Genomic DNA, 17,993 nt, shown 5'->3' with positions numbered 1-17,993 from the left:
GTAGCCGGCGTAGCAGCCACACTCGTACCCGCCGGGGCTGTTGGCGCAGACCTGCTGGCAGCACGGGGAGTCGGCACAGTCGTCAACGTCTGCAGGGCACACGGCAGGCCACTGGCACCCGGCGCCTCCACACCCGCCCCACAGCCCCGCAGACCACCCTGCACACGCTCATGCGCTCGCCCGCACGCCCACACAGCCACACACGCCTTCAGCCTCCTGCCCTCCAACCACTGTGCACATAGCCACATCACCTCCACACACACCTGCGACAGCCACACTGCCTCACACCTACACCCAGGGACACGCACCTGCACACACACACACAATCACAGTCACACACCTGCACACACACACAAAATCACAGTCACACACGGCACACAACTACACACACCTGCCCACTACCACACACTGCACACGACCACACACCTGCACACGACCACACACACCTGCACACTACCACACACACCTGCACACTACCACACACCACACACAACCACATACCACACACACCCACACACACCTGCACACCCACACACACCTGCACATGACCACACACCACCACAGACATCTGCACACTACCACACACCTGCACACAACCACACACAACACACAACCACACACACCTGCACACTACCACACACCGCACACAAGCACACACCGCACACGACCATACACCTGCATGACCACACACACCTGCACACAACCATATATCACACACCACACACAACCACATACACCTGCACACAACCACATACTACACACAACCACACACAACCACACACCTGCACACTACCATACACTGCACATAACCACACACCTGTACGCTATCACACACCACACACAACCACACACACCTGCACACTACCACATACCTGCACACGACCACAAACAACCACACACTGCACACGACCACATACTGTACAAAACCACACAACTTGCACACTACCACACACCACACATGACCACACACACCTGCACACGACCACACACCACACAAAACCACACACAGCTGCACACTACCACACACCCACATATGACCACACACGATCACACACGGCACACAACCACACACCGCATACAACCACACACACCTGCACACTACCACACACCTGCACACAACCACACACCTGCACACTACCAAGCACCTGCACTCGACCACACACCGCACACAACTGCATACACCGCACATGACCACACACCACACACCACCACACACACCTGCACACTACCACACACTGCACATGACCACACACACCTGCACACGACCATACACCGTACATGACCATACACCACACAAAACCACACACAGCTGCACACTACCACATACCCGCACATGACCACACACCGCACACGACCACACACACCTGCACACTACCATGCTCTGCACACAACCACACACACCACAAACAACCACGCACCTGCACTCGACCACACACGGCACACAACCACATACACGGCACATGACCACACACCACACACCACCACACACACCTGCACACTACCACACACTGCACACATCACACACAGAGCACACTTCACAGCCAGGGCCAAGGTGGGGCCAAGTGTGTCAGGTGGTGCCCTGCAGGCAGCCAGGTCCTTCTGGACTGTGACGCTGCCCCTCTCCAGGTCAGCACCCCCTGGTCAGCCCAAGCAGCCAGGGCAGGGACAGGGAGGCAGGGGAGGCCTCCGAGTCATGGTGTCACCCCAGCCCCAGGCCCGGGTGGCAGCCTGTGTCCAGTGGGCAGGCGGCTTGCCCTGGACGGAACCCGCTCCTACCAACACAGGTCTTCTGGTCCTCGTCCAGCTCGTATCCATGGGGACAGGTGCAGAGGGGCCCTGCGCTGGTGTGGCTGCAGCCGTGGGAGCAGCCGCCCCGGCCGGCCTCGCAGCTGTTCACAATCTCCATCTCGATCCCTGTGACGGGACAGGCCAGCAGGTGGGGGACGGGGACTGGAATCCAGGGCCTCCCCATGGGCCCAGAAGCTAGCCCAGGGGGGCTGAGGGCGGCTAAGTGGCTGAGGGCTGAGGGCTGAGGGCCACGTGGCCACCCTCAGCACCCAAGTGGCCGCTCGCTGCCCACTCACGGTAGCACTGCCGGCCATCAGCACCCAGCTCGTAGCCTGCGTGGCACACGCATTTGAAGGACCCCCGAGTGTTGAGGCAGCCGTGGGCACACTGGGCCAGTCCCGAGGCACATTCATCCACGTCTGGAGCAGAGAGACCAAAGGCAGGTCTAAGGGCACGGGAGATGTCTTCTCACTCCCCAGGGACAGTGGAGGAAGCTCATGACCACGGGCACCCCGGGCACAGTAATGCTGGCCTGGGGCCACACACACTGGCGGTCAGGACCAAACTCCGCTGTCCGGGCAACTGCAACAGCCGCACCCCAGCAGATTCCTCAGGATGAGGCTGACCCTGAGCTAGGCTCATACTGAGCCTGCAGCGGCCACCTGCACCCAGAGTGACAGGCTCAACCTCCACACCAGCGGCAACTTCCTGGTCCTCATGGGGTGGGGAAGCACGAACTTCCAGACCCTGTGGGCAGCTGGCCGTCTGATGGGACACCATGGAAACTGACCACTGCCTCTCTGGACACCCCTTGGCTTATCACTGGCCCAAAGGTCGCGGGCCAAGGACAGCCGCCACACACCACAGGGCTGCTCTTCCCAGCCGTGCTGGCCACGGGCGAGAGCCAGGGATACTGGACACCCAGGCCTGTGGTCGAGCCCAGGCACAGCAGGGCCCTGCAGCTGGACAGGCCATCAGCCAATATCTCCCGACCGTGACCTGACACTAAGCACCATTTAACAAGGAGCCCCAGAGAACAGCACCAGGGACGGTGGCAGGTTTCTGCCGGGCTCCTCGGGCAGCCCCACTCCGCTGCCCTCTCCCCAGTTCCCAACAGCAGCTATGCTGCCCACTGCAAGAGACCTCGGAATGAAACCTCAGCTGCCCCTGTCAAAACGAGCCTTGCTGGAGGCAGCTCCTCACCCGGCCTCCCACCCACTCCACCCTGGTCACCCAAGGGTGGCAAGGTGAGCCACGTGTCCAGGGACACTGCAGTGACATGGGCAGGTGGAGCGGGGGTCCCACCTTCACAGGCCTTGCGGTCTGCAGCCAGCTGGTAGCCCACTCGGCACCCACAGTGGGCAAGGCCCCGCAGCACCTGGCACGTGTGCATGCAGCCGCCATTCCCATCTGCACACGGGCTTCTCCCTGCAGTGTGGACAGAGGAATGGGGAAGGGGAGGGATCAGGGTGGGACCAGCAGATTGGTGACACCAGCCCTGGGACCTCCCGCCGCTTCCTGCTCCAGCCTGGGCCGAGGATTCCTCCCAGATGTGGGAAGCCCCAAGGCCTCAGGAAAGGCCAGGGCTCCCCTGAGCATCCACCGGGACACCAGCCACCTGTATCCCATGAACCCCCAGCACTCGGTGGGCTTCCCAGGAGGCCAGAGGGACACCAGGAAGGGAGGCCCAACCGGACAAGGGCCTTCAGCAGTGGTCAGCCAGCCCCTTCAAAGTCCTGTCTTAGCACTGAGGTGCCAGAGTGGACACCAGGGCTGTGGACCCCGGCTATGATACCCTTAGCCCTGTGACCGCTAACCCTGTGACACCTCAGCTGTGACCCCACAGTCCTGTTACACTGAGCCCTGTGACCCCCTCAGCCCTGTGACATCCTCAGCACTGTGATCCCAACCTGTGACACCCAGCACAGTGACCCCCACCCTGTGACACACTTCAGCCCTGTGACAACCAGTCCTGTGACCCCTAGTCCTATGACCCCCAACCCTGTGACACCCCAGCTGTGACCCCCAGCCCTGTGACCCCCAGCCCTGTGACAGCCTCAGCCCTGTGACAACCAATCCTGTGATCCCTAACCCTGTGTCACCCCCAGCCCTGTGACCCCCTCATCCCTGAGACATCCATGGCACTCTAACCCCCTGGTACCATGACTCTCAGCCCCATGACCCATTCCATCTGTGCCCACGGCTGGCGTGGACCTGGAGCCACACTCACTCACTACCCTGCTGGGAAGGCCCCGGGGGCCAGGATGCAGAAGGGCTCTCAGCACCTGTCCCACTCCTGCTCTGCCCCACCCTCTCAGCACAGCCCCCATGCGGGCAGCTCCAGGTCCCTCGGGCACAGGCTGAGGGGGCCTGGCTGCCTCTTCTACGCAGGGCCTGGGCTCCGGGTGGGCGTCTGGCGTGCCATCCCCATGCTGGCTTCCTGCCCCTGGTGTCAACCCCAGAGCCAGCCTACAGGCCCGGCTCAGACCCTCCCTCCCTCCTCGACCAGGTCCCACAGGGTCACCTCCAGCCACCGCCCAGCTCTCCAGCCCAGGCTTCGGGTCCTGGGCAGGTCTGTGAAGGGCAGGGTGTCTGCAGAGTCCCCGCCCCTCCCAGGAGGGTGGCACTCACGGACACAGCGCCTGCCGTCCTCCTGCAGCTGGAAGCCCGGCCGGCACTGGCAGCGGTGACGCGTCACCGTGAGCTGGACACACAGGTGCTGGCAGCCGCCATTGCCCAAGGCACAGGAGTTGACGGCTGGGGACACAGAAAGGAGCCCAAGTCAGCTGAGGGGACAGCCTGCTCCAGACCTCACCCCAGGCTGGCAGGAGCAGGACGAGGCAGCCACCTCCTGCAGCCCCCGGGTCCTCTGCCTTTGTGTCGCTGTCCTGGACCTGGGAGCCTCATGGGCCTTGGGAGCAGGCGCGGCAGGCCTCAGCTGACGGAGCTCTCAGCCACCTTCAGGTCTGGAGGTCGGTGGCCGTGCTCAGGACCCTCCAGTTCTGCCCTCCTGAGGGCGGGACACAGAGGCACTGCGGACTGTCCTGCCTCAACAGAGCCCTGCTCTCCCCACCAGAGGACGCCAACCCCAGGCCTCTGAGATGCCCAAGAGGGACAGTGGCCAGGAACAGCCAGCATGCTCCCTGGAGGACGTGGCAGAGGGGTGGGTGTGGAGCCACTGTGGGTGGCCACTGTGGCGTGCAGGCCTGGCCACCAGCTCCTAGGACACAGGAGCCGCCCCTTCCCACCCTAGAAGGGCCACGCCTCACTGGAACTGGATCCCAGTGCCCAGTCCCCTCAGAGGTCACAAGGATGGTACCAGGTGAGGCCACAGGCAGAGGCTGCATCCCCATCCTTCATGCTTGAGCCCCTCAGGCACAGGCCCCGTGGCGACAGTGGCCCAGTGGGGAGCTGTGTACCCCACGGATGGATAGCAGGCATGGCCTTGGCTGGCCCAGGTGGCCCTGTGCCTCCACCAGAAGCAGCAGCCAGCTCCTTGGTACAGATTTGGTTACAATCAAGTCTCTGGCAATCGCCTTGTGGTTAGAGAGGAATTGGCCCCAAGCTCAGCAGGGAAACCACAAATATGTGCTGCTCCCCGGCCAGGCGGGTAAGACCGTCTGCCGCCAGGCCTGCGCCAGAGCTGTGCTGTCCGAGCCAACCTGAGCCCCGTTACCAAAGCACTGAGTGTGGGGGCCAGGTGTCACCCCACAATGCTGCCTAGGGTGGAGATGCTGCCAACCCCGGGGGCAGCCGGCCTGGCCCGAGTTTGGGAAACAGTGACAGTCATGGCATATAGGATTGGGGGCCAGGGCTGGCACCACGGAGGAGCAGGCGCTGGAGGCCAAGGTGGTGCCGTGTGGAGCACGTGAGCTGCTGGGGCTCCGTGAACCCGGGGAGCTGTTGGCCAGAGCCGGGCTTCCCTGGAGCAAGCTGGCTCAGAAACCACAGCACTCGCCAGAGCGCCTGCCTCCCCACGACCATGCTGGAGAGCACTGCCCAGGGTCCCCCCACCACGAGTACCCGAGCAAAGCTGCTGCAGGGGAGGCAGTGGTCACCCTGTGGCTGTGGCACACTCAAGCAGGGCAGAACTGCAGCAATCCCCCACAGAACCGAGGCAAGCCTGTCAGCCGGGGCCCCCTCCCCAACTCTGCCCCCCACCCAGCCAACCTCACCTCTCCAGCTCTGCTCAGCCCTGGCCCTCCCTTCAGGGCTCCCGAGCCACATGACCTGAGCTGGCCCCACATTCCTGGGGACTCTGTTCATCTGTGCTCACCACACCAACGGCACCCCTCCTCAGCAGCCTAATGGGAACCAGATGCGTCTGGCAGACCAGCAGGCAGACCAGCAGGCTCAGAGGGGCAGAGCCTGCAGGCGAGCAGGGAGCACGGACCACGGACGACAAGGACCCAAGGGGCTGTGCAAGACTGGAAGGGACTTCTCCTCAGTACCCCCAGAGGGGCGTAGCCCCTGAGGTGGGCCCAAGGGTGAGCCCAGCAGGGGCAGACACAGGGGAGGGCCTGGGGTCCTCATGCAGGCTCCCTACCAGGGGCAGACGCAAGGGAGGGGCTGGGGTCCCTGTGCAGCCTAGAGTCCCAGGACAGAGCTTGTCCTCTGGTCCTCTGCTTCACAGAATTGGGACACCCCAGATGCTCTCAAGCTGTGCACACCAGGGAGCCGAGCCAGTGTCCTCTGCTCATCCTGCGTGGGGGATTCCCAGAAGGCTGAGAGGCAGATTCCCCAGTGCAGAGGCCAGCCTGTGGGGCTGTTCCCAGGCAGTCTGGCCACTGAGCCCCAGCTGTGGGACATACAGCCCAGGGATCCTACACCAGCCACACCAAAGACTCAGCCAAGCTCAGACCTGAAGCTAGGTGAAAGCTAGGTGCGTTCATCAGAAGGCAGGGCCTGGGGACTGGCCTTGGTGGGACAGGCCCTCCCTGCCTCCCTGTGCACAGGCACATGCTCATGGAGCTGCCTCCATGACCGCCGATTCCCTTCCACCTCTACACCACAGAAGTGGTGTATCTCAAAGGGAAAGCTACAGGCAGCGGGGTCTGCCGCTGTGTGTGCAGTCCTGGGGAGCGGAGCCAGTCCTGCCCGTCTTCGGCCCTCATCTTGGGGCCTTCCCCACCAGGGCCTGGCTTAGGTCCATGCCCATGTCCAGAGAAGACCCAAGTGAATACAGCTGGGGACACAGGGTGTTTGGAACTTGATGTTTCTCCCTCAAAGACACATTTGTTGAAGCCCTAACCCCAATGCAACCACATTTGGAGCCAGGGTCCTTCTGGAGGGGATGAAGGTAGAGTGAGGTCAGGCAGGTGGGGCCCTGATCCTGCAGGACCCAGATTTGCCAGCACCTTCATCTCTGACCTCCAGCAGCTGTGACAGCGAGAACATGAACCTCCACTGTGTAAGTCACCCAGTCCCTGGCGTCCCGGCACGGAAGCCCACACTGACCCGTGCTCCCTGACTCCTGGCTTGCAGACTGGAGGCACTGCCCTCCGGCCAGGCTGCCTGCAGGACCCGAGAGTCAAGCTGCAAATCCGCCTCGGCCAGCAGGCATCACCGGTGGACACGTGGGCACCCACCCCTGCAAAAGGAGGAGGAAACTGGACACCCTGGAAAACTCGCTTCCTATAGGCCAAGAACCTGCTCCAGCTTGCTGGACAGAGGGCACTGTTGCAGCCTCAGGAGGCTCAGCAGGTGGGGCTGTCCAAGGTGGACTGGGGGCAACTCTGCTGGCAAGGTCTTGGCCTCCAGGCCACCGGGAGCTGGTCACCATGGGCCACACCACAGAAGGCCTCTGCCTACAGCATGCCATGCCCGCCAGCTCACTCTGCCAGAGCTCCAGCCCAGCACTGTGGTTTGGGGCTGACCCCGGGCAGCTCTGGTCCTCCTGATGTCACGAGGTTCTGTAGTCACTACCCTCTGATGAGTGTGGTCTCGGGGTCCAGAGAAGGCCCCCCACCCAGCCACCGCACCCTTCCTTCTAGGAAGCCCTCCACTGGGGCAGAGCCAGGGAGGCAGGAGAGGACGGGCATTCAACCCCTTCTGCCCATGGGCAGCCCCTGCCTTGGGCATCCTGCCCCCACCCCAGCTCTCTCTAAAGGGGGCCTCCTGGCTGCCAGTGCGCACTGAACACACCGTGGGGGCACCTGCAGGCGGCCCACTGCTGCCCTCCCAAGGGCACCATGGAGATCAGCAGGGGTGGCACCCGTGACCCCACCAGTCATGCCGCCCTCCCCTGTCCTGGCCACAGACAGCACCAGGACCCTTCAGTGTGGCCTGGAGAGGCGACAACAGCAGCAGGGAGAGCAACACGCACCCCCACGCCCTCCGCCAACCCAGCTGTGCCAGCCACTGCCCTGCCCAGAGCCCTCCTCCATTCCCTGATCCTACGGGAAGTCCTGCGAGCAACATCCCTTTTTTTTTTCTTTCATTTGTGAAAATGTCTGGTTTGTCATTTAAATCAGTCTTGGTCTCATCCAGCAGATATGAAGGTCCAGGGGGCAGGACTGTGCCCACAGCCCAAGCAGTGCGTGGCATCTGTGAGGGCCACTGCAGGCCCCAGTCATTCCTCGACCTCCCCACGCCACTCGGGTCCTCACTGGGCTCGCTGACTAACCCTGGGAGCTCTCTCATCTGCACCCCCAGCTCTGCTGCCCGGCCTTCCCCACAGGTTCTGCACCCAGCCCGGGCCTGGGCTGAGGAGTCTGCCCCCCAGAAGGAGCCAAAGGGGAAGCAGGGCCTGTGCAGTCCCTCGCTGTCCTCACAGATGACCCAGGCCTGGGGACGGAGGGGTCGGCCCCAAGGTCTGCGGGAGGGACAGAGCCAGGCGGACGGCGAATCCCGTCCAGCCATGCACACACTGGCTGCATCTGACTCTTGGGTGGGGCACACAGGCAGGGGCAGCCAGGCCACCAGGGGCCTGCAAGCTGACAGCAGAGCCCTCCGCAGGGGCGTCCATCCCAGAGGAGGAGGAGGACAAAGTCGTGGGCCTGGCCAGGGCACTGCACCTGAAGGGGACCTCTGTGGGTTGAGCCAGTGACATCTGTGGGTCCTCAGACGGGCCCCACTGCTCAACCCAGGGGACAGGAGGAGACAGACATGTCTAGGCCAGAGTCCAGAAGGTCAGAGAGGCTGGCCCCTGGGCCACCAGGCAGGGGGCGTGCCGGCTCAGAGCATCCCGGCCCCACAGAGGCAGAAGGTTCCCCTGAGCGAAGTGTTGAAGATCTGGGGCTGTTTTGCACACTGGTGCTCTGCAAGATGTCATGGAAAACAAGGGTGACAGTCCCAGACCATCAGCCAAACCACCGCCTGTCCCCTTCCCGTCACCGGGGAGAGCAGGCGCTGGCTCAGGCCCCTGTGCTTGGAAAGCCTGGACCAGCCCTTGGGCCTGGCGGGGCCCTGCTCTCCGCATCCCAGAAATGGGGCACCCCAGGAGGCACCCTGGGCAACGCAGTCCCCCAGGATGCTGGCTCCTGGGCAGGAACAAGGTTCCCCCACACCAGGGGCTGACTTGCAAGGTCCTCGTAGGCTTCTGTTGTTCAGAATGGAAACGGAACCTTCTGCATTTTCTTCCCGTAAGATCATCTGGAATCAGGGATACGCAGCTCATGCACTTCCGTCCTCTCCCCCTGCCCTGGAGGTGAGTTCAAATGTGTTTCTAGGCCCCCCTCAAAAGCCGCCTCCTCTGAGGTCTTCCCAGGTCCCTCAGCCCGCGAGGGGGCCCACCCTGAGACTCCCACGTCGCACTGCAGGAAGAAGGCCGAGCCCTCTGGCACCTTCCGCCCCCAGCCTCAAGTCCCCACTCTGAGCTGCTGCTGGGGAGAGGGGAGCTGAAGCCATGGGGGCCCGGGCTGTGGGTGAGCCCCTGCCTCCTGCCAAGCCCCAGGGGAGCTCGCAGCACCCTCCTGCCAGGAGGAGCCCACGGCTGCAGCTGAGCTCCAGCTGTGTAGCCTGCCGGCAGCTGGCCCCATGGGGAGAGCGCGGCGCCTGTGTTAATTCTTCCTGTACACGTCCACTGAGGACCTACTGCAATTCAGGCAGAGGGTGCCACTGTGAACCAGAAGGAGGACCACAGCTCCGCCCCACCCTGGGCGCCCTGGGGGAAGGGAGGGCTGAGAAGGGCAGGAAGTCTAACCCATCCCCCTCGAGCCTGGCATGGCCTGGGCAGTGCCCTTTAGGACCCAGGAAAATTGATGGGGAGACCCCCTAACTTCTGAAGGGAAGTCCCTCACCCATGACCTGACTGTGCAGCTACCTCCACTCCCAGGCCAGCATCTCAGGAAAACGGCAGCCAGGAACAAGTCCCTCATCAACAAGAAGGGACTCAGAGACACCCTGAAATTCCCAGAAGTCCCCAGAAGACCCCATGTCCACTCTTACAGCCTCTCAGTTGCCCACAGGGAAGATAGCTCCTGGTGGACCCAGGCCAGCAGGCCCATGGGAGGCCCAGACTCTCAGGAACTCCAGATACAGGAACCCACCAACAGCCAGACGCATGGACTGTGGAAAGGGAGGCCACCAGACGGGGACAAGTTCCAGTGTCCCAGAAAGCCCTGGGAAAGGGGTCTGGGTGTGCGCCGGCAAAGGTGGCTTGAGAACAGGGCCAATCTCCTGTGTCCCCAGGTCACTACCGGAGTCTTGCCAGGAGAGGAAGGTGTTTCCCAGCTCAACTCGGCCGAGGCCATCAGCCCCGAGTCACAGGGTGGTGCCGGGGGAGCTGGCGTGGTGAGTGCCCACCAGCGAGGTGAGTGTCCCACGAGGACAGTCCTCGCTCTACAGCCCTCAGATATATCTCACAGGGACAGTCCACTGCATGAAACCCTTTCTGAGAGTTGCAGTCCAGGGAGAATCTGAGGTCACTACCCTGCAGCCCACCAAAGTGCCTGAGTCCCAGCTGGACCTTCAGCTGGGAGAGGCCTGCAGGTGGGCACCAGTACCTGGAAGGTGTTGAAGCTCTGGAGAGCCCAACCACTCAAACAGGCGTAGTGTTGGGACAGCCAGGAGGGCTGGGGGTCCCAGAGGCTCCCCACAGCCAGGAGGCCTGGCATCTGACTCTGCAGAGACCCTTTAAAACACACCTGTGCCTGGGAAGACTTCTGGCCCCAGTGCGCAGATCCCAGATGGCCTAGGTCCAGGAATGGCCCAGACAGCAGTGGGCAGAGGGGGCAGGGGACAGGCCAGGCTGAGGGGCATGCTTCCTGGGCTGCCTGAGGCCAGCAGCTCACTCCAGACCTAAGGAGCATCCCTCATTTCTGCAGGTTAATGACCCCTCCCACCCTGGTCCTGGTCCCTTTGGGAGCATCTCAGGGAAGGCGACCTATCAGGCAGTGGGAACCGGGATGGGAGTGAGTGTCCCACCCCACGACAGCAGGGAGCCAGCAGCAGGGGACCCCACCTCAGACCCCAAAGATGACCCTATCTAAAGGGAGTGGGAGGACACGTCCCTCCCAAAGCCACTCTTCTAGGAGGCCGCAGGGGACCAGGGGACCCAAGGCCACTGAGCCCCTGCCAGGGCTCCCAGGAGCAGCAGCGGGCAGCCGGCTGGGCTCAGCCCCGGCTCATCTGCCCTGAAGCGCGTCACAACATTCCTGCAGCTGCTTCTGCTCTCCCGCCCAGGGCAGCTGCCTGGCTCCCGGAGCAGCGAAGGACATGTGCTGCATGTGGGGGAGCGGCCCCCTGGGGCTGGCAGGCTGCCAGCCACACAGCAGCCAGGACCAGGAGGGAGCCCGGGCTCCACTCTGGATCTCCAGGGTGGAAAGAGGGGCGTCTCATTCAGTCCCCTAGAGGACAACTCCACGTGCCCCCTAGAGGCCAGCGAGAGGGTCAGGCCCATCCCCAGAGCACTGCGTCCAGAGCCGGGGCAGAGTGCGGGGCAGCACTGCTCTTCACCAGATCCCTGGGCAGCCCCCTTGCTCGGCTGCTCCTGGACCTCCCTTTGCCTCCCCTAGTGGTGGAGGCCAAGTCTGTGTCCTCAGGCGCCACTGAGCTCACAGTAGATGCTGAGAGGACCCTGGGCGCCAGGGGCTCACGCCCCACTCCCCACCTACCGCAGCGCACACTCTGAGTCCCCGAGAAGCCAGCTCTGCAGGTCAGGCACGGCTCACGTGCCTGCCTTCCACGGGACCCAGGCAGCCTCCCTGACTGCTGGAGAGCAGCCTGAGGCTCCGAGTCTCGAGGGCAGCACAGCCTGGCCTGCGTCCTGCTGAGTGACCACCACAGGCAGCTTCGGCTTTCCAATGGAACTGGGCAGGCTGCAGAGGGAGGGAAGCCTGGGGTCTCAGGGACCTGAGTCAGCGCCTCGGGACACACTCTTCACCTGCTGCAGCCTGGCCTCACCTCACCGGGGTGGAGCCGTCATGCCCCACAGCAGGACAGGGCCACATTCAGTGGCAGCCACACTCCCTCTACAGTGACAGCTGAGGCCACCGAGGCCATGCCCAGTGAGAGCCCAGTCAGGCCTCAGCCCCACGGGGGCAGGGACGGGGCCTTCCCCAGACCTGGCACACCCAGGAGCACAGGGCAGCCGAGGTCAGAGGCAGACAGGGTCCCCAGGTAGCACTTACCCAGGCAGGTCCTGCCGTCGGCGTGGAGCCGGAAACCAGGCTTGCACTCGCAGAGGTAGGAACCGGGCGTGTTGACACACCTGTGCTGGCAGCCTCCGTTGTGCACACGGCACTCGTCCACATCTGGGCAGGGAGGGGCAGGATTACCAGCCAGGTACCCACCAGGCCAGAACAGCCTCCCGAGCCCCAGCCCATGCTTGCAGAGCCAGAGTGCAGAGGCAGGGCCCATCCTCCCCACCGGCTGGCATGTGTGGGCAGGAAGAGCTGCCACCTCTGGCCCGATGGGAGATGGGGTGCAGCAGAGGGGAGCAGGCTGGGGAGGTAAGGCCCCAGCACCTCAAGGCTGAGCAGGGAGCACAGCCTGTCCCCTGGAGCCCAGGTCCACTCCACCGTGGCCCACGAGCCCAGAAGCTGATGCCCCTCAACCCCGCCCCCAGGCTGAGGCAAAGCCACAGCAGGGTGGGGGTGGTGTCCTGGCCCAAGCACGCCCAGTACACGTCCCTCTGTAACCTGTGCTTTGCAGGTGCGCTAAGGGGAGGGTGGGGGTCATTCTGGGAAAGGGCGAGTGGAGACCCAGCAGAACGCAGTGAGGAGGCCACAACCTGGGCATCCACGGCCGCCGCCAGGGGTGGGAAGGACGAGGCAGGAAGGACCCCACACACTCCGAGAGGCCCTGGGAATCCTGGCCTCCTGGCTCCAGGGATCTCGAGCCACGTGGCCTCTTATTACAACAGCCCCAGGACACGAATGCAGCAATCCAGACTGGGTGCCCCCTCCCGGCCCCTCTCCCCTGCTGGGCCAGGAGGACAGCAGCCCCTGAGCGATGCCAGTCCTGAGGCCCCTCCTACCTTGCCCCTGCCACATGCCACCTGAGCAGCCTGGCCCTCTCAGGCCCTCCCACCGCCTGGGGGCAGCACCTCCAGCAGGGCTCAGATCTAGAAATCCTGGGCCAAGGGTACAGGAAGGGAGGTCAGAAAGGAGGAAGAAGGCAGCCTTGACTTCCACACCTGGGAGCTGGTGGGTGGGGTCTCTGCTAGCCACAGAGAACAAGGGCAGCAGACGGCAGCCCAGCACACATGCCCCCTCTGCCGCCCACCTGCTGCTCAATGGCCGCCCACCCCAGCACCCCAGCACCATGGCTCAGGCCAAAGGGCAAGCAGATAGGACAGGATGTGAACTGGAGGCTTGGGAAAGAGCCTTTCCTGGGGCCCTTCTCCGGGGCTGGAGGCCAGGACGCTGCACCCCAGGCCTTGTCACCCCGTCAGGACTGCATCAGGAAAGCACGGGTGTGCAGAAGGCTCAGGGTGCCCAGCCTCCTGCCCTGCCCTCCGGCCTTCCATCTGTCAAGATGGACGAACTTCCAGCCAGAGAGGGAGGCAGGTGAAACAGAGCACAGAAAGTGGGGTCATCCCCAACACCAGTGTGCACACCTCCTGGTGGACCCCCTGCCCAGCACTGCCCAGAGCACTCCGGTGACCCCTTTAATGCTAAGAAATCCAGAAGAATTCCAGGGGAGGCTTGTGAAGTGGGGCACGACTGTAATCCCAGTGACTCAGGAGGCTGAGGCAGGAAAATTCCAAGTTTGAGGCCAGCCTCAGCAACTTAGAGAGACCCTGTCTCAAAATAAAAATAAAAAAGGGCTGAGGATGTGGGTCAGTGGTAGAGCACACCTGGGTTCAGTCCCAGAACCAAAAAGGAAAAAAAACAATAATTCAGGAGCTCTCTCCTGGAGGTCCTGGGCCTCTGGACATGGTGGAGGCTTTGAAGTGCCACAATGCCCTGGGCACAGCTGAGGGGCAGCCTTTCTGATCGGGGACACTGGTCTGGGTTAGTGAGGCTGGCAGATGAAGGGTCACCTTGCCTGAACAATAGGTGTGGACTTCAGTCCTGTGTCTGCTGCCACCAGACAACGCAGAAGAACCCCAGCAGGCCTGCGTCTCTGCCTGGGCCTCCAGGACCATCTGCTCCACGCACAGGCCACAGTTGCTCTGGACAGACTCCAGGGTCCCTCCTAGGCCCTGAGGCTGCCTACAGGAAGTCAGAGGGAGGCCAGAAGGATTCTCGGGAAGCTTAAAAACAAAGTGGCCCCCAGCAGGACCCCAAAAAGACAGAGGGACCCAGGGCATAGTGGGGTCGGGACCCTGACCCCCACGATGGGAGAGTCAGTTGTGGGGGTGGGAAACAGCACCCCCCCACACCCAGAGGGCTCAGGGCTCCCCCAGCCCAGATCCCTAAAAGGTGACGGTGAATCACACAGCAGCGCATGGTCAGGCAAACAGTAGGTGCTTATTAAGAGCTGGCCAGCCCTGGAGGCTGTGTTCTCGCCCAGCTATCGGGACAGTGAGGGAGGCACTCAGCCACAGGGTTCCCTGGAGCCCCGGGGCCGGCCCAGGACTGGGCCCTGCTGGCTGCAAAGGTAAGGTCAGCAGGGCCGTTGGCTGGCTCCCCACTCCTGGGCTGCACTGACCCTGCACAGCCAGTGCCTCCCTGCTCACACCCACCTGCACGGTGATGGCTAGCCGCAGCCTCCTGCAGTGCAGACAGGAACACTCAGCTCCCAGTCCCCCACCCCGGCACTCCTCTCTCCTAGCCCCAGCTCCCTCCTCAAGTACACAGACCCAGGCCTGCCTGGCTCATGGACCCAGCCCCAAGCCCTTCCTGGTCATGAAACTTCTGTGTGGGGATTCGGAACTGCCATGCCAGGAGAGGGAGTCCATGACAGGGCGCACACAGGGCACCCTGAAATAGCACATGGCTTCTGGTCCCACAGTCAGCATCTAGACCCAGAAAGTCAGTCCAGGGCTAGAGGGTTTGGGGGTCTCCCCACAGGATGGCATGTGGCCAGATGATTTTCTGGGGTCCCCCAGCTCTGAGAACCAGGCCTCTGTGAATGGAGATAATCCCCCTTACAGGAAGGTGGGCATTGGGTCAGCCAGGCAGGGCTCTCCACTCCATGGGCCCCTGCGTGTCCCCCTACCCTGAACTTCCAAGGTGGGCCGACATTGTGGCAGAGCAGAGCCACCCCCAGATTGCTGAGCCTGCCGCGGCTCTGGCTGTACCTGGGCAGCCACAGGCACAGGGCCTTCGTGTAGTGTGTGCTGCATGTAGCACAGACCTGCAGTCCCACAGACTCTGGGGCCGGGCAGGAAGACTGCAAGTCTGAGGTTTAAGAAATTAAAAGGGCCGGGGAGGTGGCTCAGTAGTAGAGCACCCCCGGGTTCAATCCCCAGCACCAAAGAAAGAAAACCAAAGAGCCTCGTCCCCAGAACCTTAGAGAGACTTTGCAGTTGGGACCGAGTGGAGGGTCTCAGTTGACAGAGCATCCTGGGTTACCCAGGTGGGACAAAGCAACCGGAAGCTGAGAGGGAGGAAGGAAGGCTGAGCCGGAGGAGGGCCTGTGGCAACAGGAGCAGAGGCCAGACAGACCAGAAGGCCCTTCGCTGCGGCTCTGAGGGTGCAGGAGGGGCTCAGGAAGCCAAAGCTGCTACCCTTCCCTGTAGCCTCCAAAGGGACCAGTCCTGCCTGCCTTGATTTTAGTCCATTTTGGACTCTGACCTCAGAGCTGTCAGGTAACATCTGTTGTTTTCAATCACCGAGGTGGGGAAACCCGACGTGGCCACTGGAGGGACACGGAGCTCCCTGACTGTTAGCTCAGGGCCTCTGCAGATTCAGACCACGCAAGCTGGCGACCCTCAGTTCCCAAAGGTCAGCTCTGGGCAGATGCATCAGCTCCCACACGGAGGCCCACTGTGTCCTTTCAAGCACCATCCATGTGGCCAGGCCCACAGGAGCGCTGTCTGCCCCCAGCACCTGCTGAAGCTTGGCTCCGTCGACTCTCTGGTGCCACTCTGCCTACACACACGCAGTGCAGATGGGGTCATGCAGAGGGACCAACTCTGAGATGCCCAGCAGGGCCGGCAGAGCGCAGGCACCTCAGGCTCTGTGACTCTAGCAGGAATATCCTCCTGCAGCACAAGGGGCCCAAGCTGAACGGAGGGTGAGGGCTGAAAGGAGCAAGGACACAGATGTCCCCATGTTTACCTTCAAGTCGGATGGAGCTGCTCACTCCAGGGACGCCAGGCTGGCCCAGGGGCAAACCCACTCTGCCCCATCTCCCTCAGAGCAGCCCAGGGAAAACCCAGGAAGCACCATCTGGAGGGGCCAACTGGTGGGGTCTCGGCACAGCCAGGCCAGGGCGCCACAGAGATGTCCTGTGGTCTTGCTGCAGCCCTCAGTGGCTATAAGTGACTGAGGACTTGGCAGCCTCATGACAGGATCAGTAGCACACACTGGCACATGGTGACATCACTGTGACAACCCAGGCTGGCTGGGTGAGAACTGTAGTGCCTGCCAAGTTGGGGCTGGGAGTACCACAGCAAGCTGTCGGGAGCCTGGGGGGCGCCCACCAGCCCTCACCCAGGTGCTGCCAGCTCCAGACCCCACAGCACACACCAGGCAGAGAGCTGCCTCTGCGGAGACCACCCCAAGACCCTTCTAAAGCTTTCTCAGAGCCTCCAGGGAAAATGAGCCCCTGGGGCCCTGCCCGCAAGCTTTGCCCCGCGCATGCCACGGGTTCTCACAGGCACACCGCTGCCCACAGGCCCTTCTTCTCTCCCTGCCCCTCTGAAGGCCATGGAGCAGGGCAGGAGCCCCCGCTCCCCAGAGCTCAGCCACACTCAGCTCAAGGCACCTGTGCCCCTGGTGGTGCACTGACATGCCAGCCTAGTCTTGTCTGTGCCACCAAGCAGGAGGGGGGCTTCCTGAGGGGTGGGGAGTGGGGGATCTGGGCCCCAGCTGGGCCAAGTGGCCACATTAAGGGAGATGGGCCGGTTCTGCTCAGTGCTCAGGTACTTTGGGCATGAGAGGTAAGACCTGCCCCAAGGGAGTCCTCTAAGGAGCCATACTCAGGAGACTGTGAGGGCTTGAGGGCTTGGCAGGCAGCGCTGATGGCCCCTGCCTCTCCAGGTGCCGCCTCACTGGGAGCCACACGCCACACCCTCCACCTCACAGTCCTCAGGATGCCCACCTCCAGGCTCTGTGGAGCCACAGAGAAGGAGGCCAGTCCAGTGTGGCAGCTGCCAGCTGCAGAGAGGCAGGATGGCTTGGTCAGGATGCCTCCTGCCTCACAAGCTGCTGGGACTGCAAACCCAGGGCCTCCCAGGGAGGGTGCCGCCCCCCTCTGCTGGCCTGTGAGGCCTCGGAGGGTGAGGGCAGAAAGGATGGCACCTGCCACACACCCACACCCGGCCAGGAGGGTCCCGGCCACTTGGGACCCTGGACAGGAGACAGCTCAGAGTCCCTGAGGACCTCTCTCTCTGCCTTCTCACTTGACTCTCAGAGCTGCTGGGGCATCGGAGGGGAACTCCTGCCACCCAAGCAAAGGCAAGGGTGTTTTTCTTCCTTCGGGCCAAGTGACGTCTGTCCCTGCTGTCAGCAGCCGGAACAACCAGAGGGATGCGAATGTATGCGTCCTCAGGACAGAGGGGCCCTGTCCTGAAGGCAGGGGCTGCCTGCCTGGCACTGCCCCATCCTGCTCCCTTCAGCCTCTGCGCTGTCAGCGGCCGGGCGCAAACTTTGAAAATCAGAGGAAACAAAAGGAGCACGCGCCAGAGCGGGCACCCTGGTCCCGCCCGC

General features: G+C 62.9%; 1 protein-coding gene across 1 annotated transcript in view; it reads right to left on the bottom strand.

Annotated features, from left to right (window-relative positions):
- The window catches only part of Megf6 (multiple EGF like domains 6), a 94,503-nt gene that overhangs the window by 17,706 nt on the left and 58,804 nt on the right, over positions 1-17,993 (bottom strand). Inside the window, exons 5-10 of the mRNA XM_048783761.1 lie at positions 12,360-12,482; positions 4,420-4,545; positions 3,094-3,216; positions 2,085-2,207; positions 1,777-1,914; positions 1-89 (exon numbers count right to left, since the gene is read on the bottom strand). The exon at positions 1-89 is cut by the window's left edge and continues 25 nt beyond it. Coding sequence (XP_048639718.1) covers positions 1-89; positions 1,777-1,914; positions 2,085-2,207; positions 3,094-3,216; positions 4,420-4,545; positions 12,360-12,482 — 722 coding nt within the window. The remainder of the gene's footprint in view (positions 90-1,776; positions 1,915-2,084; positions 2,208-3,093; positions 3,217-4,419; positions 4,546-12,359; positions 12,483-17,993) is intronic.

Source organism: Marmota marmota, unplaced genomic scaffold (assembly GCF_001458135.2).
Source record: "Marmota marmota marmota unplaced genomic scaffold, marMar, whole genome shotgun sequence".
NCBI lineage: Eukaryota > Metazoa > Chordata > Mammalia > Rodentia > Sciuridae > Marmota > Marmota marmota.
This window is presented reverse-complemented; position numbering and strand designations above follow the sequence as displayed.